This window comes from Glandiceps talaboti, chromosome 2, assembly GCF_964340395.1.
Source record: "Glandiceps talaboti chromosome 2, keGlaTala1.1, whole genome shotgun sequence".
NCBI classification, from domain to species: Eukaryota; Metazoa; Hemichordata; class Enteropneusta; family Spengelidae; genus Glandiceps; species Glandiceps talaboti.
This window is the reverse complement of record NC_135550.1, coordinates 25958080-25981779: the sequence shown is the minus strand read 5'-3', so window position 1 is coordinate 25981779 and position 23700 is coordinate 25958080. Positions and strand designations below refer to the sequence as shown.

General features: G+C 34.8%; 1 protein-coding gene across 1 annotated transcript in view; it reads left to right on the top strand.

Annotated features, from left to right (window-relative positions):
* LOC144451484 (BTB/POZ domain-containing protein 7-like) overlaps positions 1-23700 on the top strand; it is a 36565-nt gene that overhangs the window by 8442 nt on the left and 4423 nt on the right. Inside the window, exons 2-7 of the mRNA XM_078142344.1 lie at positions 3565-5059; positions 7574-7782; positions 11527-11602; positions 12416-12723; positions 13251-13422; positions 15974-16290. Of these exons, the coding sequence (XP_077998470.1) occupies positions 3868-5059; positions 7574-7782; positions 11527-11602; positions 12416-12723; positions 13251-13422; positions 15974-16290 (2274 nt within the window). The 5' untranslated portion in view covers positions 3565-3867. The remainder of the gene's footprint in view (positions 1-3564; positions 5060-7573; positions 7783-11526; positions 11603-12415; positions 12724-13250; positions 13423-15973; positions 16291-23700) is intronic.

The following is a 23700-nucleotide window of genomic DNA, read 5'->3' as shown; positions in this document are numbered from 1 at the left end:
ATGAAATGAATCACTGTCAATACCCCCTCCCCATGAATACATGAGAAGTGCAATGTAGTATGTCCCACCAATTTTATCTTTGTAACTGTTGTAACAAGATGGAGGAATTCATTGTAGCATGGATTATGTGTGACTATTTACTGTGAGGTATAGTTGTTTACATACATGAGTACTTTATCTCTTGTACTTGGCAAACTGACTCCAGAGAATGAAGATGAACTACCATTTGTTGGCTATTTGTTGACATTTTACTTAGCCTTGGGGCTTTAGAAAGAATTTCATGGTTGATTCAAGATTTAAATCATGGTCAACTTTGTGTTGAATAAAGTCAACTACTGATGTAGTGTTTAAATCCCAGACAATAATTATTTACTCATATGGTATCGGGTCGTGAATTAGAAACAGATTTACAAGATGATGTATGTATTATTACTAGATAGAGGAGGCAGCCATAATGTTCAGCTCAACAAAACTGCCTTGTTGATATTTCTACTATTGTTACTATTGTATGTCCTGACTAAAGTGATTGTTTGAATAGGACTTTAGTGTAATTAACAGTGAGAGATTTTCTCAATAGATGTCTTTGAATCCAGAATGGCTTTATGAATAGATATTGTCCCACATAGGCTTTCCAACCCAAAACAAGTGAATGCAAAAACCCTCAAGGCTATTAGCAATAATATATTACCTACTATATTGTAATCTTTTCATTATCCAGCCTCAACACCCTAGAGAAATAGTTTGAGAAAATCATATGGGTCATTGGATCAAAAATGAAAACCTGGCAAGTATTGATACCAATACCCTAAAGATTAGTACCAACATGGTTTCACTCTTTCCTAAGGTGAAACCTGGCATTTATATCCATGACTAAATTCAAACATACCGAGGGAAAATATTTAGCACCACTAAATTGTGTCATGGGATGATGAGACAAACATTCTTCTTTGTTACATTGTGAAAGAAAATTAATTTATAATATATGTGCACAGGAACAGGAAAATATATTCAACAAGACATGGTAGCACTTTGGTTCTTAGTTAGTATGGAAATGCTGAGATGACTTTGAAAATGTATGCACTATCTGTGATTAATTCATTCAATCATGTCTGATAGTTACTAAACATGTACATGTATTTATGGTTGTATGATGTGAGTGAAAGTCACTTGAATTGTTTTGAGGAGCCTTTAGTATTATTTCTGTTATCATGGATAATGAAACAGGTGATTGTGTTCATCTGAGGAGACACAAAGACTGAACCGCCAGTGTTCAGGATTTAGTACTTAGTACATTGTATCTGTAAAGTGACTCCCATGTGTGAAAATTTGGATTCTGCCTAAAGGTTTCACCTTAATTATACTGTCTCCTCGAGTTGTCCTTAAATCTTATATATTGTAATATCATGTTAGATTAAGAATGAACTCACATTGTTCACCAAGCGAATCTCATTCTGTTTTCCTCTTACTACTCAGCTGTGAAATGTGTAACATTGAACCTGTTAGGGAATCTGTAAAGGCTTTATTCAAACGATTGAATTGGTCAGTGACAGTTGTTGTAAGCACAGATTAACACTAATTTGTAAAATGATTTGTATATGAAAAGCATTCCTTGTCAGAAAGTCCACTTCACATACTTTTATATGTGTCTTCTTAATCCAAAGATTAATAGAGTAAATTAACATTATTGTTATTATCAATTTTGTGGAGTAGGTATGATTGGAGCCAGTTGTTGAATTAGATCTGTCCTATTATTTCAGGTATAACACTGGCGATCTACTCAGTACTAATCAGCTCCATAGTAAAGTAATTGAGTTCGTTGCAGGAAATGAACAAAACATCTAACTGATTTGAGTGACTGACTTAATTTCGCTTCGTTAACAGAAGCACTAAACTGTCTGTTCTTTTGAGATCAGGCTCCAAGTCATCAAAGACTCGGCCAGAGTTAGAGAATGACAATCCATAAAGGTACACATGCTGGCCACGTTAAGTGGCTTTTAAGTATACCTGATTAGTCACAAAGAAAAGGGGTAGCAGTTTATCCATTTAGACACAGTCACAGCAGTGAATTGTATAGTCACCTAGGCTTTTAGTGGCCGATTTTTACCACAGCAGTTTGCATGGTGATAGCATCGCCATTTCTGTGTCGGAGCAGGAAACAAGACTGATCGATTCTGCCCGAAGTACCTCCATGTTACTCACTTTTCATGATTGACTGATGCTTGATAGTCATTGTATTATGGGAAATTTCCAGTGTACATTGTCATTACTCACTGGGGCTCATACTTGTCACTGGAAATTAGAAAACAAAAGCAATTAAGTATAAAATTGGATTTACTTGAAGTGTTGGAGTGGAAGAATGAAAGGAATTGTACATCTGTATAAGTAGACTTTTAACTCCCCAGTGTCCTTTTCAGAAATTTTATTTGCTACTTGCAGGATATGTATGACCAACGAAAGTCATTTCAAATACGAACATAATGTAATAACCTAGGGAGAGAGAAGCAAATTAGAGAATTATGAACACCATGGAATTTTGACACCTGAAATAATTACTGTAGCTACTGTGACCTGTATTCCCTGTCGCTTGTAGTTGAACTCACTGAGTGGATTCAACATCTGGCCAGCATAATTAATATTACATTTTTCATTGTTCTGTCACTTATTGTAAATTGGTTTGGATGGTAGCCAAATAACATATTAAGCTATGACGAAACATACATTGTGACCATCTGTAGGCATACTGTTATATTTTTGTACATATATCTACTAAATGCAGTACACAAAAGCAGCTTGAACCGGAAACATCCCCTCATGTCCACCATGTGAATATGTAAATCGAAGAAGCCCTTGCTGTCGAGGATTAAACAATTGTTTGTTTAAAACCGGAAAATATAACGTACAGAGCACGAAGTTTGATTACTTATTGTATTATTTTTACTACCAGTTCATGGCATCTTGATATTAGCCCCCAAAGCAATATATGATGTAAGCCTGTCATATGCAGTATACATAAGTTATACATTAGTCTGATGGATGGTGCATTTCAGAAATCCATAAAATTATCTTTATTTTATGAAACTGAAACCACATGTGCATATTGGTGTCAATAACTAATATAGGTGGACCGTCAGTTATTGTGGATAATAGAAATACAATTCTGCAAATATTGCATTACTAAGGAAATTGACTCAGATGTATTGTGTCTAATGAATCAAGTTGTGGCATAATTAAAATTGACAGTTTGATATGCACCGATAGTTGCTCCATAGACAAGATGTCTGCATGATGCAGTCAGTCGGTTTTAAAAATGGGTTTTTTCAGTCTACGTGTTAGTGCATGCTGACGGACTATTTTCCAGGTCAATTGAAATAGCTAAATATATTTGGTGTGAGATAATTTATTTATGTTTTAATTGATTTGTATGAATGTATCTTCGATATTGGATCGCTTGGTAATGATTGTAGAAATTAATGTCGTTATTTTTCTTTTTTTTTATTTATGTGCTGTATTTTTATTTACATCTATTTTTTCTTTCTTTTTCTTTTTTTTCTTTTTTTGCTATAGGGAATTTATTACCGGAATTACTGTACATGTTTGAAGTGAAGGGAAGGAAGTGTGCTTCATGATGCTATATCAAAAGAGGAATATGCAACTGTAAATGAGCTTGCTGACCTATGTTTCTATGTATTCTGTATTTTGTACACTTTTGACCCTGGAATGTTCCACTGTTGGGTAGGAGGTTGAAGGTGGGTTCCCATGTGGGTGTGATGGCCATTAATAACAGCTTTCCCGTACTGTGATTGGTGATGGCAGTGCCCAACATCCAGAAGACTCGTCTGTCTACCTGAATGAGCTAATAGCAAAATTATGGGAGTGAATACATCTAGTTCCCTGGAGAAAGAAAAGGAAAGAGAAAAGGAGAAGCTTGCTCAGTTACACTCTTCTGCTTCATCCAGTTCAGCAGTGACTCATTTCTCTGATGCTTTAAGTTATCCAGAACATCTTCACAGTTACGGTGTCGGTATGGCTTTCCAGCCAAGTAAAGACAAAAAGAAGAAGAGTACAGGCTTTGCCACTTTACGGAAGAAACTTATACGCCGGAGAAAATCTGGCAAGTCACATGATCATGCCAGGGTCATGCGAGAACTTGTTTCTGGATGGAACGTGAGGGATCTTAATGCACTTGTTGAAGAATATGAAGCTACACATGCACTGAAAGAATTGGTTATTCAAGCTGACTTAGCTCGCCCACATGCTAGTTGTCTCAAGGAGGACTTGTCAGATCTTTACGATTTTAAGTACTGTACAGATATTGATCTTATTTACCATAATACCTGCTTCCCAGTTCACCGAGCCATATTATCAGCAAGGTGTTTGTTCTTTCGGGACTTGTTACGAAGATACCCAAATTATGGGGCTGAAGTGCACGTTGATGTAAGAACCAAAGGTATGGACATATCAATGTTTTCAGCACTTCTTCGGTACCTATATACAGGTGATTTCAATGCACAGGAATCCAGGTTGGAGAACTTGGACTTCCTTGTGAAATTAGGAGATGATTTTGGGACTCCAAACCTCCTTGAACAGGACTTTAGACAATTATTGGAGACAGGAGAATACTGTGATGCAGTCTTAGTGTTCTCCTCAGATGCAGAATTATCGGATACAACAGGGCTTCCCGAAGCATGCGGTGGTGATGTAGTACATGAAGAACTTCTGTGTCACAAGGCAATTCTAGCTGCAAGATCACCATTCTTCCGCAGTTTGCTTCATCGCAGGTACAGATCAGGGGAAGAATTAACTGAGAGGACTTTACAGCAACCTACTAGAATAGTTCTAGATGAAACTATAATACCAAAACGATATGCCAGAGTACTTCTACAGGCTATCTACTTAGATGTTGTAGATTTATCCCTGGTGATACAAGACAGTCCTAGTATGGGCAGTCTAAGTGAAGTACAAGCCATGGTGTCAGGGAGAGGCCAACTTACCAGGACAGAAGAAGCAATGGAAGTTTATCAGATTGCGCGGTTCTTGGATCTCACCATCATGGCGCAAGGTAAGATTAAGTGAATTAGTGGGTGTTTAGTACGTAGGGTGACCAAGTCACAGGAACAGAATATTTAATGCATGATGGATCTGTATTGAAAGTACCAGTTTACAAGGACAGGGTTATGTAAGGTCAAATCAATTACAGTGAAAATTGAACAAACATGTATTCTCAAATAGTGTGAATGCATGGCATGCTTTTTGAATGATTTCTAAGTGGAAATATTTGTCACAAAATATATGAGTGTTGAGTGACATTAAAATTCTGAACAGCTCTTACGCTGACTGAAACTAGTGAAAGTAAATGTGTCTGTATCTGAACAGAATATTTAAGTATTTCATTCTTGTACTCCAGTCACTAACATTTGTGTATGCTAAATGAAGCTCATAAAACAACTACTTTATTGCCAGAGAATGTGGCTCTGAGTCTGAGTTGTTCTAGAATTTATGGTGAAATAAAAGTGCACTGTATCTCTTGTAAATAACATTTAGAAAGTAATGCAGAAATAATATTCAAATTTATGAAATCGTATATCTGAGTTAACAAAATGTCAAAGTGTAATGTTTACATCCAGAGCTGAGCACTTCTCTGCAGCTAGGAATACGATCTAAATTTGAGCAGCTAGCATAAACCACAGCATAACATGTCATGCTGTGGAGATCCTGACCTTAGAAGAAATCCAATATAACATCACTTGTAGCTCTATACTTGGCACAATGCCTGCAGTAAAATGGCACTGAAAAACTCCACAGTGGAAAACAAACTGTGGTTACAAAGTGACATTGAAAAACTGTATAAACCTGACTATTGTGTATGTGTGGTATAGATAGGGTGGACACAAATGTGAATAAAAAATCAAGAAAAACATACCTGTTTACAACAGCATGAAAATGAACCCATGCTGAAATTTAAATTGAAAATATATAGACTATTTTTATCTGCTGTGAGATGGAATATTTATTTGTCTCTTTCATTCAAATTCAAATAATAGTTTTATGGACATCAGTTGGCACCTTCAACATTTAGAAATATTCAGTCTTTCATGTGTCTCGATTTTAAGAATAGCACAGGACAAGACCTGAAGTGTCAAAAGAACCATCTGGGAAATAGATATTGGGGTTATGCATGGATAGAGATAAAAATGCAATCAATGGAAACAGTGTAGAGAAAATAAAAATGTGTGTAGGTTATCAATGGAGATGAGAAATCATCCAAATGTAATGATAAGAGCACTTTGCTTGAATCACAAATCTTGGGTTTGCTGAAGGCAAGATTCAGAGCTATTGATGAAAAGCAGGTGCAGCCATAGCTTTATGTGGATTTATGTAATCAGAAGAATAGCAAATCATAATGCTATCAAACTACACTGTCTTCATTAGTTGCTATAGTAACATAAATTGTACTCAAAGCTCTTAAAATGTCTTGGCAAAGAGAGGATGCATATTTGGTATTTGTATAGGGAGTTGTCTGATGTGGACTAATGACAAACTAATATCATTGTAAATGATAGGTAGAGGAAGGTTAATATTGAAACTAGTTATCTTTGTGTGAATTTTTGAAAAGCCAACATCTTTGTGTAATATAGTATAGCCGATGCTTGCCTTCCACTTTTCTCTCTTTTCAAAAAGAACTTTTTTCCCTGCAGCATTGATGTGAAAAGATGTTTTAAATTTGTGACTTGTATCAAATTTGCAATGTTTGATAAGCTGTGGTGTTGCCAGTTAAAGTGATATTCATAGAAGGAGGCATGCTTTAATATATCAGAATGTATACATCTACAGTTTTATTGCAAATCCTCTGTATGTAACATTTAAAGCCCATGGAATTAACATTAGCTAGATGTAGATGTATAATACTTCATTTTATCAGACTTCCAGCTAACAGACTAACCTTAGCTAGATGTACAATACTTCATTTTACTAGACTTCCAGCCGACAGACTAACATTAGCTACATTGTAGATGTACAGTACTTCATTTTACCAGACTTCCAGCTAACGAACTAACATTAGCTACATGTACAGTACTTCATTTTACCAGACTTCCAACTAATGTTATATCTATGGGCTTCATATTAAAGTGTACAGCCAGATTCACAATAGATATATTATGTGGATTTTACACTGTCAAAGAGTAGCTGATTCAATCAAGTCTTAAATTCTAGGTCAGTTGTTTGCATGATTTATGTGACTGATATATTTTATCATGCTGTATAAATCATGGAAAATGAGGTAAAATGGTAACTTAATAGTATTCATCCATTCTCATGTACAAGTTTAAAGGGAGTGAGTATTTAGCATTACTATTATAAGGGATTTCTTTAATGTATTTTATGTGAAATATTGACTTTTCATGCAAATATTACTCTGTGATGTTCAAGAGTTGAATTCAACTAAAATCCCCAGTCTCTCAAATCAAGAAAATATGCCGGTGATATTTTTATAAGAAATTTCAATCAGTCCCAAAAGAAAATAAGTCATAATATATGCATTAAAACCTTCATGATATTGTGTTTGTTCCTGTAGCATGCGAAGACATAATTGCAGAGAGTCTTTCACAAGACAATTTCATAGCAGTACTAAATTGGAGTTCACAACCTCATGGATCTCAGTGGGTAAATCGGCAAGCTATGCATTTCCTGAGAGAAGAGTTTCTGGCGATTGCGGCATCACCCGTAGGATGTGAATTGAATAAAGCCTACCTGATTGAGGCATTGAAATCAGACTATTTACAAGTAAGTAGATACATCACTCATTTCAAATTGTTGATCTAATCACAGAAACTGTCGCCAGTAATTATAACTGACTAATTTACTTCGTCTTGTTATCAGAGATTCTCAACTACGATATCTCAGCTCTGCTTTCAGGTGTGCCCATCTAATCATAGAATCATTAATGTTTCAATAGAAGGGAAATTAATTGTAGAATACTTTGCATCGGGAATGTCTACTTCCTGTAACAATACAGTGTTGTCAGGGTGTAGTATTCAATCTCATTGAGCAGAGTTTGTGGTTTCTCCACTCCTCATCATTCAAATAGAATCTTAGCAATTTACAATTGAACATGTGCAAAATTTTGATATATTAAATGTGAAGGTGATATAGTCATTCAATAATAAATGCAAGAAATTTAATACTAAACATGATAGAAAATAACTGAATACAGAGAGTCTAAAATGTGATAGCTCATACATAAACATTTGAAGAAAATTGTCTGTATATGTAAAACATGATACAAGTTGTCTGTAGACAATAAGTGGTGTCTAACCACAGCAATGATAAAAATCTTAATTAGTCTGCCATCTGAGGTTGTTCTGTTTGTAATGCACTGATTGGTATTGTACAGCCCCACGGCAGTCAGTGTAGTAACGCTGTCAGGTGCTGTGGCTAGTCAAACTAGTTAACCAGTTCACTTGAGTTGTGTGTTCCAGCTGCATGTCCTACAGGGAACTTTGTACTTCAGATTGTCTGTATACATTGTCTGGCTAGTCAGGCTAATAGTTCACCTATTATTTTGCCATTTATTTGCATTCCTACAATAAGACTAGTCTGACATGATTCATAAAAAGCTTAACCGAATAATTCAGTTACTAGCTTTTAGCCCAAAATATGTCATGTGAAATAGTCATACTAGTGCTAATGAAAATCAATGTCAATGTCAAAAGATAGGCTTCAACCACAGTATACTATGAGCATTTCCCTGCCATCTCTCTAAATTTTAGATTCTTTATTTCAGATTTACATATTTGATTATTGTAACCGTGGCAACCCATTACTGTATAGATAGGTGTGGCCTTTTTTTAGACTTTGCTATCATAAACACTAATAGTCGGAGCTCATCAAAGTGTAAAATAATTGTGCAACTCAGATATATTCTGATTCATACTCCCAGAGGCTCACAATACAGTATACATGTTTAAAAGTGTGCATCATGGTGTTTAATATTTAAGAGTGTGCATCAAAGTGGAATGGTTGAAATCATTGAAAATGTGGCATACTAATCTACCATCCTATTCCATACCCAGAGGCCAGTGTCTGTGTAACACTATATAGAGAATGTATTAGCTACTTAGACAACCATTGGCTGTAGTATGACCTGGTTTAAGTTGTCCAAACAAAGAACACTAACAAATTACCACTATCCTCCATCTTTCACTCATGTCACCAATTATTAGTAAAATGGTAAAAAAATGTTCCTTACATTTATAGAAGCACGCTTTACATACATACTTGAAAACTAACATGATTTATTGGTAATATCATACTGTGAATAAACACTTGAATTGTTAACTGTGCTTACATAGTATCATACAGATTAAATTCTTACAAAAATAAACATTATTAGATGTCATTCAAGTTTATTGTAGTACAATATGTGGACATATTTTCACAGATGTTAATGTCATATTATTAGAACAGTAGAGATTTATGGCAATATGGTACAATACTGTGTATATGATAATGTCATTATAGTAAACTTACTGTCAAAAACAGCTATTTATGTCCTTACTTGACAAGTTCATTGATTATGTATGCTGCAATGCCTCCACAAGTTCATAATCTGTCCCAGAGGTATTACTGGCAACTACCAATGTATTCCAACAAATTTAGAATACTTGTGTCCCAAGGGGTTTCTTTAAGTGCAAGGTTTCCTGCAATCCTGTACAGGTCAAAATCCATACATCTAGAGGTTTTTTACAAATTTACACCAAGCCATCAAATCTACAGCTTAGAAGTTAGAAAGCATAGGTCACTCTTCATTTATATCCAGGCCCTTTATTACTAAAAAAAATGGACTGAAATACAGCAATGTTTATCAATTACATGTACAATGTAGAAATACTGTGATCTTCTGAACACTGGGTATTGTGGGTTTAACACAACAGTTGAATTTCCTCCAATATGTATCAAATTCTGCGCATTGTTTAATATAATTTGTTGTTGTTAAAAGTTTATCGTTGCCACCATAAGTAGGACACTATCATACAAATGTGACAATGCTGAAGTTAACAGATTTTAGCAGTGTAGCTTTTCATTCCTTGTATAAAAGTAACACAATTAGATATTATTCCCCAATATTTTTCTTACTTCAGCTGAGGAGTATACAGACTAGAAGTGACAAAACTCTTTAGGTCATGAGTATTTTCTGACTGAACGAAGAAAATATTAGGAACAATATCATTATACCTGTTTAAGCATAAATTATGAAAAATCAGGAAGACTAATGGTGACTGTGAACATTTTGACTAAATTTTTATAAGCACCAGAGCCAATGACATAGATGCATTATCATGATATATCATAACTATGGTATAATCAAGTTGTCCATACATGTTCAACTTTGGTTATGTGTGGTATACTATAAGTATATTCAGCCCCCAACTGGCACTGCCAGGAGGGGGCTATTACATTGGGTTCTGTCCTTGCTTGTGGCCATATGTGTGTTAGAAAAGTACATTTTGTCTTTCAGCTGCAACAGTTTGAACTTTGATATGTATTTCATTCAAGTGTCAGTGTTGCAGCCAGCATTTTGAAAGAGTTGGACATCATGTCCCGAGACTTTCAATTTTCTGGGTCATCATAAATTTTGGGGGGACATTATAAAAAAAGCGCCAATGGCATTGCAGCACAACTGTACAGTTTTTGAAAATATTTACCCACATGCTGATCCATGCTAGATATTTGATATTTGCTGAATGATTATCCAGTTGCCTATTTAACCCTGTTGTTATCTATGCAATATACATGATCATTTGGCTGTTGCTATAGGCATGGTCATGTTGCTAAGCATATTTGCATACGATTTTAGTGTGGGTCATCTATGACCCATCACTTCCAAAATTGTGGGTCAGGTCAAAAAAATGTGTGTCAAAAGACCCAAAAAAACCCTCTGACTGCAACACTGAAGTGTCTAATCTCACATTATCAATGATGAGCTTTGTAGTGAGACTTTGACCTTGACACACATTCTTTCTACACTAACTCACTAATAAACAATGACTTCATTTAAATAATAAATATCTATACCTCAAATGACAGCTTTTTTTCATACCTTTGACTCTGAGTGACCTCCACATTCAAGTCCATATAGCAAATTGGTCAGTAAATTATGAAGTTTTGTATCTAGAGACACCATTCAAATTTGCACAAGTGGGGACCATGTCTTCAATTGAATGCTTGTTCTTTTATGAAATGAGACCACTTACAATGTATAGTACCAAATATGTATCAATTATCAAACTAAATAAACCTACAGAGTTTAATAGTCTGTTTTCTGTGATGATATATATATTATTATATATATCATATTTGAAGGGATTTTGTGTAACCTTAACACTCAGTAATTCACCATGGTCTGCTGACAACATGAAAGAACAGAGTATACCAGGAAGGTCTTTCCCACAAAGTTTCATTGTATTGTTCCTTGTAATGATTAATGTTGAAACACTGATACAAATACTCTACCTTGTTTTATTGCAGGCGAGTGAGTTGGATGTCTTGAAAGCTGTGTTGAAGTGGGCAGAACACCAGCTGATCAAGAGGATGGAGGAGAGAGGTGTGTGTTTGAAGACATCAAGTTGTCAAGTTGTGTTGCCATAATGCAAATAGGTTTTATATGTAAAAGTATAAACACATCAAGTCTTGTACAATTTAAATTCAAAACTACCAATACAATGCCATACAGATTATATACACATACAGCACATTCTGACATACCACATGCCTGTACCTAACACAAACATTTGAAATTAGTGTTTAAGTTGAACCCACTGTTAGATTGCATCAGTGACACTTGGCTCCTGGTGAAGTAACTTACACATTGTAGTAGTCATAATATGCAGTCATTACTGTTATCAGTTTCAGCATACAGTCTTATGTTTGTATTAAGATGAAGACAATATCTCTTAATTATGGAAAGTGCTACACTGAAGAAAAAGCGTGACTACTGTTCACTATAGTGATTTCAATTATTACCGATACACCCAAACTGATTTTGCATAAAAGTCCATTATCTTCTCAATGGTGCATTACTGTGAATGTTTTTAATGAGTTCATGCCATGTACATTACATGTGAAACTTTGAGTTCACCCCACTGAATATGTTATGTCATTGTGGTTAGAAGACAAGACAAAAGTTTGATGTCTGTGAGTCACATCTATCAAGACCATTGCGAGTGATCATGTAGTATTAAAAAAACAAAGTGATATTCCTTATTTGACACTAGAGGGCGACATTTCAAAAAATACAATTTTAGCCCGGCATAGTTTTTTGCTGCAGTAAGACTACCCTACTGTACATTGGCAAAATTTTACTTACTTTTTTTTGCCATTTAGAAGTAACACAGTAACAATTTATGCTATTTTTCAGAGCCCAATTTACTAAGCAATACACAGCACAGTGTTAGCAAGAAGGGTATCAAGAGAAGAGACTTGGATGATTCAGAACTGAGGGAAATTCTGTGTGATGTTATACCATACATACGAGTGGATCACATCATACCCCACAACAATGAAGTTTTCACAAACACCATCAAGAGAGGCCTGATAAGTAGCCCGCCCTCACACATGTTTGGCAGTGATGATGATACACTTGTTATCAATCCATGGATAAGAAGCAAGAACAATGCCATGTTCATTAAACCTAGATTATTCATACCATACATGGAAGAGGCCAAGGTAACTACTGGCTATCCACAAATTTGAACATTAAAAAGAATTCATTGATTTGTAAGAAATCTTAGCACAGAACCCACTACCCTAAAAATGCTTGGGGGAGCTCCCTTGCTCAGAAGTAACACAGTAGCAATTTATGCTATTTTTCAGAGCCCAATTTACTAAGCAATACACAGCACAGTGTTAGCAAGAAGGGTATCAAGAGAAGAGACTTGGATGATTCAGAACTGAGGGAAATTCTGTGTGATGTGTGACTAGTTAGAATCAACGCTATCATGGATATACAAATAATGTAGTGTGGTACAAGTAAGAATACCACTTTGGGATGGGGGGAGGGGTTAGAATATAGGTTTTCTAAAGGGAGTATCTCTCCCTCAAATTCACAAACAGCAATTTTCATTTCTATATAGTTTACATGAAATGTATGATGTCGTAAAGTTCGAGTTAAGTTTGTATGGGTTATCTCACTATCTACTATTAAAAGTAATGCAAATTTGTATGTATCATATGGTTGTCCTTTCTATCTGTAGGCTATTGTTGATGAACACATGGTTGCAGAGACAGATCCAGTCAGATTACGTATGATACGAATGTCACATATACCCGATACACTGTACATGGTAGATGCCAAGACTTATCCTGGCATGGGATATACACAGGTGGATACAGCAGAACCAACAGTTATTGCAGGATCTTTACCAGGTATTACAGTCTCTCTGCATTGTATTTCCCGATAGGGAACTTGCAAACACGCCACAGTGAATGTTGCATTATGGGAAATATGATAAATATTAGTCTATTAGTATTGTAGACAATGCTGATATTGGTTGTAACCACAAATAATCAATTCATAGTTACCCTGACAATTGTGGGAGGTTAATTTTATCAGTAGCTCCACATTAGGTATTACGATAACTACAGATGATCCCATAGTCCTTTGCATCTGAGCATGCTCAGTCTGGATTGCTAGTTCCCTATTGGTACAATTTACATTTACTGTGGTTCAGTACACTTGGACGCTTGTGTATATCAATTTTTAAACCATTTTAGAAACACCTGTAGAATGAGTAATTAATGTTGATATTTCAGTGGTGATGTTATGAAATGGAAATCTCATTTTGCAATTTTGAAATAAAATTATTCCATCGATGCTGCTTTCCTTAATGCAGTTACACCACTTAATATGCCTAACCTCAAATAAACTGACCTTTTGCCAAGTGTAAAACAAATGTAGAACCATCATTAATTTAGTCTGAAAGGTTCATTCTGTGTTTACTCAGAATTATTATAATGTCAGTAATTTCTATCACCACCAATAAAATCTAATTAATGAAAAATATCTCTACCAGTATGATAAATGCTACCTTTAAAAGCTTAAGAGTAAAACAAAAGTAGTGTTGTGACTTGCATTAGGAGTTTTGTTGTATAGACAATGCCTGGCCCGATTTGATTGAAGTGTGCTGTGAATAGATGGTAAGGTTGTTGTAGTTGGTATAATTTTGAGGGGTTAGTCATTTATTCATTACTGCATGCGTTTTATCACATGATTAAAATAGAATACAATCATACCCTTATATGTTTAATTTCAATTTGGCTACTTGCCTAGAATGGACTACTAGAATTAGCTTTGTCCAGTCACCCATATATCTTTCAGTCTTTGTGTGATGTGTATTCCATTCCAATTACATTTCCTATATTATGTTGAAATCTGCCTTGTTGCCATTCAACTTCTAAACAACATACGGTAGAATATAATGGATTTATATTCATGATTATCCAGCATGCAAGTTACTTTGAGCAATTTTGTTAAAAGCCTTGTTTTCTAGAAAGTAGTGGGTGGTATTGAGATAAAATGGGAAGAGGTGACGGAGGCAAAGGTCAATTGCAAATGGCGATAAGAAATAGAATTGTGACAGGCAATTTTGTACATTTACTGGTGTGATAACACGTGTATGGCAACACACAGAGACAGCAGGTGCAACTGTAAGGACCGCTATACTGATAACATTCATAGAATCACAAATAATTAGACATACAAAATTGACACATCTTTCTTAATGGTCTGTTTGCTTAGTAACAAAGGATTTTGTAGTCCAAATAGGTTTGGGCTGTACATTTAACCCTTAATTTGCTTCCAAGACTACACAGTTTAAGTAAGGAAGTTGGGTCATTGCAAACTTGATAAATTTGTTTATTGAACCGACAACTTTGTACCGTGTATAAGGGTTATTGTATGCCAAGTAAAGGGTATGTTTAGTGGTAGAGAAAAAAAACAGGGCCAATAAGTATTTCTGACAGTATACCACATCCTATGCAGAGTGGCCCAACCCTTTCCTCACTTTTGTAACTCAAACTGTCACACCCAGGGAAGTTTGCTTTGTCTGCGTATACTCATAGTTTTACTTGCCTTTGCTGTAATAACCTAGTGTATTTTATCTATCTATAGGTAAAGCAAGGGTCAAGGCAGTGTCATCAAATTTTGGCATTTGGACAAAATAGCTTCAGAATCAGTATATTATTGTTGCTAATAGATACCTGAAATATTCTGCTTAGGAGTGTTTTTAGGATATATGATTTTTGAACGGATTAAAGGTGTTACACATTATTTATTTGAAAATACATCAAGTGACATAAACCAGTTACACTTTGTGATACATACTTAAATGTTTTTGTAATTCAAAACCTATTAGGTGAGATGATTATATTAAACTTTCTGAACATTGTGTATTAATCTTTGCATACAAATTTATTGAAAAGAAAGCAAATATGTGTGTTTGCATTCTTCTGTATATTTTGGTTTCAACTTTTAATAAGTAAGTTAGTCCATCATGGTTGTAGAGTTATGATGGTCAAATGTTTAGAGTGGCTAGCTTGGAATCAGCAGGTTGCAGACTCAAGCCTCGCTGTGGTCATTTGTTTCTGAATGAGTAAAGTCCTTGTGCAAGATTTGAATCCCCAATTGTGCCTCAGTCAACCCAGCTGTACAATTGGGGACCTGGTACGACAGAAGTTGCAATGTAAATGCTTTAATCTTATGTGCTCATAGAGGCTGCTATAAATTGTATCAGGGAGTTGAAGTATAAAGGACCTGTACATCTGTGCTGGGATGTAATAATTGTAAAGCGCTTTGAGCACAGTGGGAAAATGATATATAAAAACTAACATTGTTATTATTATATTATATAAGTTCAACAGTGTGAGAATGCATTTGTTCCTGTGCTCTAAACAACTGAATTTTGTTGTTACTTGACAGCTCCTGATGTTCACACAAAGAGAGCCATAATAAGTAGAGAGAAGGACCTATGTCGGAGTAGTTTGACTCAGCGAGCACTGTCATTACCATGTAGTGATATCAGTTTAATAATTCAGGAAGTTCGGAAACGTGTAGTAAGAGAGTTTGGTTTACCTGATGAAGCAGTGGACTTGTTTAAACAGGGTAGTGGTAGTGACTTTGCTGGGGAAGACTATCCCGATCCACAGGAATATGCACATTCAAGACGAAATGTTGAAAGAGAATGGTGTGAACAACCCGAGTCCCCTGTACTGGCAAATCCACCAGAGTCACCTGGGGTAAGTTGTGCTGTAGAGAAATAGACATTAAAATGTGCATATCTTCTCATATCACAGAACACGCATGCACACATACACATACAACAATTTGTAAGTCAGTAGGGCTAACACCAAAATATTAGAACTCTGCAGTTTTTTAGAAGGTATCGCTAACACATATTACCTCATTTTTGATGCACATATGTGATATTTGCATAATTCAACATTTTTAGGGGAGTGCTTGAATGCAACAGCCAAGAGACACATGTCAGTGAAATGAAAGTCTGAGCAATGTCTGCATTGAGTCTCACTAAAAAAGCAGTTTACAAAATATAAAAAACATATTGAGGCTTAATCTGTAACATATTTATAGTAAGTTTACTTTGTCATGTAGAGTGTGAAATGATAGCCATTTCAGGCATTATACTGAGTTGATAACAAAGACGCAATAAGAAAAATGGCCTAAATAGATCTTTGTATAGCTAAAGATAGACAAATGAATAAGGTGTTTGGAAATCACAAATCTATTTATCACAAAAATAAAATGATTTTAAAATCCACTAATAGGAATCCATGTACATGCAAATTTGCAAACTGTCACATATTGTAACTAAAATGTTTGAAGAGAACAGAGGTAAAGAACAACTTGACAAAGTTTTTACCAAATCTCCACTTGTAAATAACAAGTGTCACTGTCAGTAAAATTCTATGAAAGAATTTTTTTCACAGTCAGTTACATTAAAATCAAATGTGAAATGGAAAGGAAAATTAAAGCTGTAAAAGTTGTATAGTTTAACAACATGAAAAATGTCGTTTACATATGATTTATTGATGGACCCTTTCTAGAATGATGTCAGCAGGAAACAACCTGCCTGATATTGTAGGTAAAGTATGTCTTAGTTCAGAATATACGTTTGTTCAGTCCGGTTATACTTGGATGACAACTGCTATTATTATGAAGAGTTAAACTTCATGTTTTACATGGTCAGCTGTTTATACTCACCAAAAATATAAATTAGAATGAAAAACATGTATATGCAGTGTATTATTAAACAGATGCGTAATGCTTTAGTTGTTATATGTAACTAGAGAATACAAGATTTATGATCCCGATGACAAAGTTAAATGCCCTTAACTTCAATGACAGATCACATCAGTTTCTTGACTTCAGTAGGAAATTGCCGTTAGATCTAAAAGAGAAGCATTGACTCCACCTGCCAGCAATGAAATGAGAAGTACCAAAATGTGTTCATATTTCCCAGTTTATACTGAGATACTACTAAGATCAGACTTAAAGTTATAAGTTGCAATTAAAATGCCATCCAGAATACACAAGTGAAATGATTGGCGAGTAGAGAAATATGAAAGAATTCTGTACATCTTGAAGAGTGCCCTCAACTTTCAATTCTTTTATCACTTTTGTTTTCTAAAGTTCACAACATGTGTTTGCAGTCAGTAAGACGTCAGATGTTTAAAAATGACAAATTTGAATTAGAATTACCACAAAACAGTTTTATAACAAATATATTAGAATGTTAAAAAGTATTTGAATTATTGTAAGTGCAAGTATTGGGAAAGAAATTTAAATATGCAAAAAGATGAGTTCATTTAGGGTGATGTCACACAAGGTCACAAACTTTGGTCATTTAGGGAGGGAGGGGGTCTGGCATCAATGCAATTGCTGGCTTTCATTTTCACACTTCAAACAACACAATTTAGAAAATTTTTAAACCTTCAATGATAACAGGATCTGTATTTACTACTGAGATGTTGATAAGTTGATTACAATTTACTGCTAATGTGATATACAGTGCTGGGTTTCCATCGGTATTTTAATAATATGTTTAGAAATACATTTATTAACCATAAAATCCTTCTCTGTCATTGATGGCATTTAGTCTTTGTTCTATAAATCACTCATAATCAAAGCGGTCAACATGTCTTCCATCATTTCCTGTCTGGTGAAAATGTTATTTCAAATGTAATAAAGACTAAACAAGACTAAATGTAACAACATAAGTGACATTCTCTCACACAATGCATCATCATGTATAGGCTTAGTCCAAATACTTCACATTGAAAGCTGAAAACTGTAAGTTGTTTATAACGGATTATTATGATTCTGGTCAAGCTGTATCTGGTTTGTGGTGTCAATTAAAACATGATTCTGGTCGAGTTGTATTTGGTTTGTGGCCAGTGTACCATTGTGTCAATTAAAACATGATTCTGGGCAAGTTGTATTTGGTTGTGGCCAATGTACCATTTGACGATGTGTCAATTAAAACATTACAATTCTGGTCAAGGTATATTTGGTTTATGGCCAAGTGTACCATTGTGTCAATTAAAATGTGACCACAGGAGATAGTCTAATTGTTATGCTGTACACCAGTGTGCCCTCCAAGCCAATTTGACGTGCCACTGACGCACACAATTTCTAGTGAAGCACCAAAATTTGGTGTTCTCCTATCTCTTACTATGTGGTGACTCACAACAATGAAATTTGGCTATCATTAGAGAACACACTGCTGTACACAACAGTAATTCAAGATACCCCCCCTATCTGGTTTCCATGGTCCCTGTGAGATCATTTACAATATAGTGTACTACACTAAGGCAGGGTAAAAGACTAGAGGGTTGTCCTTTACTTAGGCACAGTTGATGAATGCAGAATACTAGTGAGATATTGTTTTATAGTTTGGACATGATCAAGTGCTATACTGTTCACAAAAGTTATACCACAACTGTGGAATACGGTAATTTTGTGCAAAAGTGTTTGAGCAATGAACTTTTGCTGTATGAGTTAGTTGAAGATTTTGTTATTGAAGTGGGACAAACTATTGAATTCACTATTTTCACAAAGTTTGGTGTCACAGACAAAAAGTTGGAGTCACCACGTAATTAAAAATACATTTTAACCTTTTGGAGTTGTTTGGGTTGTCCATGCAGCTAGTTGTACAACAGGAATACCAGTACTAGGAACTGTATTATCTATAGTGTTTGCACCTGGTATATAGTATGCTTAGCCTTGCGATTTGAAGACATTGACAAAGATGAAGACCTCCAGAGCTAACTTACATTGAGTATTCAATTTGTTCCAGAATGTTGAACTGCAGATCTATGGCTACATTGAGTACGTCAAGGACCTCCATAGTGACACTTTCAATGTTTAAAGTTATTTCAAAATGTGTAATTTGTCACATTGTACTTTAAGTACAAAACTGACTATTAAGGGAAAAGTGTGCAAAATGTGTTAAATCACTAACTCAATGCATTGAAAGTTTCAATAATTGTCATGCCTTCAAGACAACTTGATTCAATTCATTCTGTCTCTTTGACCATTTGGAAATGACATTTATCTGTCAACCATTCAATGTGTAACATCATTACCCATGTCATTACTTTCAAGTTAGCTCTGAAAGTTGTCATCCTTGTGTTTATAAATGAGATTTGAAGTGAAATGATAGGCTAGAAGATTAAACTTTACATTAGTAGAGGTGTGTAGTACATAGATAGTGTGTGATTAATGTCACCAGGTACCTTTAAAGTCTTTCAAATGGGATATAATGATTCTTTGTAGTTGATGGGTTGCTTGAAGGCATTTCTTACATGTCTATCAGTATGTAGTTAATTCAACCAACACTGTGGGGTTCCTTGCTTGATTGAGTACACTTTGACCTTGTGTGACCTTGTCTCAGAGAATATGACTTTGAAAAGGTCGTTGCTCTGGTTAGAAAACCAGGTTTTGAAATCTCCCTTCTGAAATTGAGCAAAGCTATAGAAAGCTGTGAAGGGTGCTTTTAAAGAGTGAACAGTGGGTCAACAGTGTAACATTTGGCAGTGGTGAGTCAGACAAGGTCCTTTTGGTGAGACCCTTGATCACTGTCAAACATGAATCAGACTTGGTTTTTTATGAGACTGTCACTCATTCACTAACAATGCCGTGCAATAAGTTACCTAGTAACGGTTACTAACAATGTTAGAAATAGTGTCTCATTTTTACATCTAAATCATGGCTAAAGGGAATAAAATGACATTTGTTTTGAGACTTTCAAATACTCACAGTAAAAATATGCATTTAGGTGAAGATGACAGCATGTAACTTTTCAGTAAACAAAAAGAAAAACAGTAAACATACTGTGACCCAGAAAATGGGAGTTTTTGAGTCTAGTGTCTCGAGTCTCTGGACTAATGGATTAAAGAGAGTGGGGGAAAGACAGCTATTTCCTGATTAAAAAGCAGCAGTATTTCCGTAATGACGTCAGCACCGATTGATTTTCTTGTTCTTTCATCACAGTATAGTTACCTAACTGTGTCTAAGTTGTTTGATTAGTAGCCGTAGGTCTATATAAGAGTCATCTTGAATCAATGGATATTGCAAAGGATAAAGTCATATCCTATTGCCATTGGTAAATGAAGTAAATACTTGTTAAGCTCAATCCATGAGGTGAACGTTTTGTAAATAGACTTATTAAAAATCAGTTTTGTATAGAATGAATACAGATAGCTTTGTCTGAACATGGAGATGATGAGTGGATGTCTGTCTGAAATCTATTTAAAAAAAAAAGAAGAATTTGTACAATACCTTTCACTATAAGTCTGATAGAAAGTCAAAGATTTTTGTGAGAAGCAGAAATAGCGCTTGTTGGTTCCATGACCTGAATAAGATTTGTCTGTCTCTGTACATGTGTGTGTATATCTGTCTATTTGTGTGTGTGTGTGTGTGTGTGTGTGTGTGTGTGTGTCTGTCTGTCTGTCTGTTTGGCCACAAATTGGGTTTCATGATAAGAAAACTGATTTAAACATGGGTATGTATATTTTGGATTTTACAAAATAATCAGATTTGTATTATTGTCAAAAAAATTAATGTCAAAGCAGAAAACATTGAATCAATCTGTTTTGAAGAAAATATTTTACTAAGACCAATGAAAGAACACACACATTCTGACTTGTGACAAGGTACTTGCTATTAAAGAACAATGAAAGAACACACACATTCTGACTTGTGACAAGGTACTTGCTATTAAAGACCAATGAAAGAACACACACATTCTGACTTGTGACAAGGCACTTACTAAACATAGCATAGAAACATGTCCATTGCCTTTCTTTTATAGTTAATTGCATTACCTTATTTGCTTTATGGAATTGATAACTTAAATTATGTTTTGCTGTCAAAAAAAGTTGTTAAATTTATACAATAAAGGAACGAATATTAGAATTTGGAAAGATATCCAACTACTCAATTAGACTCTTCATAATAAATAAAGTAATTACAATATATCTTGATATTGTTACACATGATTCACTTTACTTACAATTTAGAGGAATGCGATCTTTGTAACTGAAATTGTAAGAGGATATTGGTACATTATTTATGAAATATATACATGAAAGGGTTTGACAGATATCATCAGTGATGTTTGTAGAGCCTTCACAAATCAACTATTGATGAATGTAGTAGGATGGTAACACTATTAGCCACTCAGTGAAGATCTCCATAATTGAGTTTGTAACATATTCTAAGCATAGAACTCATATATTAAAAATAATTGTGGTTAACTTGATTGTTGTCGTGCTAGGATAGAAATTACAGTGTAAACTGTTTATCATATACCTTCCATGAATAATATTTCTATACATTGTTCTTAAGTCTAAGAAATAGACATGTCAGATGATTTCAGTTATGATGAAGTTGAAAATTGTTTAAGAATGCAATAACAATAATTTATGCCAGCTAGGTTTGAATTGCAATAATTTTATTGAATTCTTTCCGTTACAATGTTCTGGTCAGCAAATTGAGTACTTGGCCGTACCTTACCCCTGTTTTGTCATAATTCTTGTCTTCATCAAACCAAACACACTGCAAGTAGAATGCAAAGGAAATGATTGCATTCCAGTCTTACACACTGAATTGTATCCAAATCATTTAACAGTCATTTCATGTGATACATAATCAGTGTGACCAATACATAATAGTTAAGACTTACAAAGACATTTAACAGTCATTTCATGTGATACGTAATCATTGTGTGACCAATACATAGTAGTTAATACTTACAGACATTTAACAGTCATTTCATGTGATAGGTACATTATACATACATGTAGTATAGCCCATTTGAGTACACCCCTGACAATACTGATTAGATGTCAACGTAAATTTGGGATTCATGAAATTTTGTTTTGACTCTTTGAGCAGACATTTTCGCTTGAACCCAGAGTCCATGAACATTCATTCTGACATGGGGTATCTAATAATTGTAATAATACATCATGTGTTTTAGTACATTTCCATGAAGGTATGTTTATGAAATTTCAAAATATTAGTTTTAAATAGGGTAGGAAAAATGAAATTGTGTGCATGGCAAATATAGTAAGATCTGGCTTACACATATTTGATTGTGTTTATACATTTAAAAATTAATATATATGAACAAAAATGAGGGTAGTAAGAACCATTTCAAAGACTATAACACTTGGCAATTGTAAAAACCTTCACAGCCCAGATGTGATTTTGCTGACCAAGATTGTGTCATGGCTGGGCACAGCCTCAAGAGGGTCCAAAGGCCATTCTGTTGATATCATGATATGCATTATTCACACGTAGGCCAAAGCACAAAATGAGGGTTTAATAATTAGGGACATACAAAATGACTGGTCATACATAAAGTTTGGCATGAAATTGCAATATAATGATACTGTTGAAAATGCTGGTATTCATTTAAGAACGACATGTTTGTCAGTGTACCTATTTTCAATAAATCATTGTTGTTCGGCTACATCTCGCCTGACTACGACTGTGTTGTCGTTAAAATGTGCCGTAGTTAAACTATCATACAAATGCTACCAACTGAGATTCTATATAGCCATTCACTGAGCGATCCAAACCTTTGTTGCATATATGTGAATAAATTTCATTGAATTTACCGCTATTGTCACCAAACAAAATATTAAATGAGTTTTCTGGAAAGTGACTGTACTATAGCAAATTGCATTGCAACAGAAAAGAATGCAGTCCAGCACCTTTGCTTATTAGGGCAAAGTTTGCCAGGGTTTTGACAAGGAAAATTCTCCTCTGAAATGCATAGGGACATGATTATAGGTATGTGATAATGTATCATAATACTTTATTGGTATATTAACTGTAAGAATAACAAGGGTGGATATGTGTGGTCTCCTGTATTTCAATGGTGTAGTGAGATATTTGGCTGGCAAACTGATCTACACGATGGATTAAATAACAACTACAGGTTAAAGTATATACTGCATCCTGATTTACCACTATTTCAGACCTCACTTGGCTTTAATGGGCTTTTTGAACCTTGTCACACTAAGAGAGAGAAGGAGAGAGAGGAGAGAGAGAGAGAGAGAGTTTCATTAATATTGCTATCACGTTTCAGTATCCTAAATGCTACCAGTAATTTTAGTAAG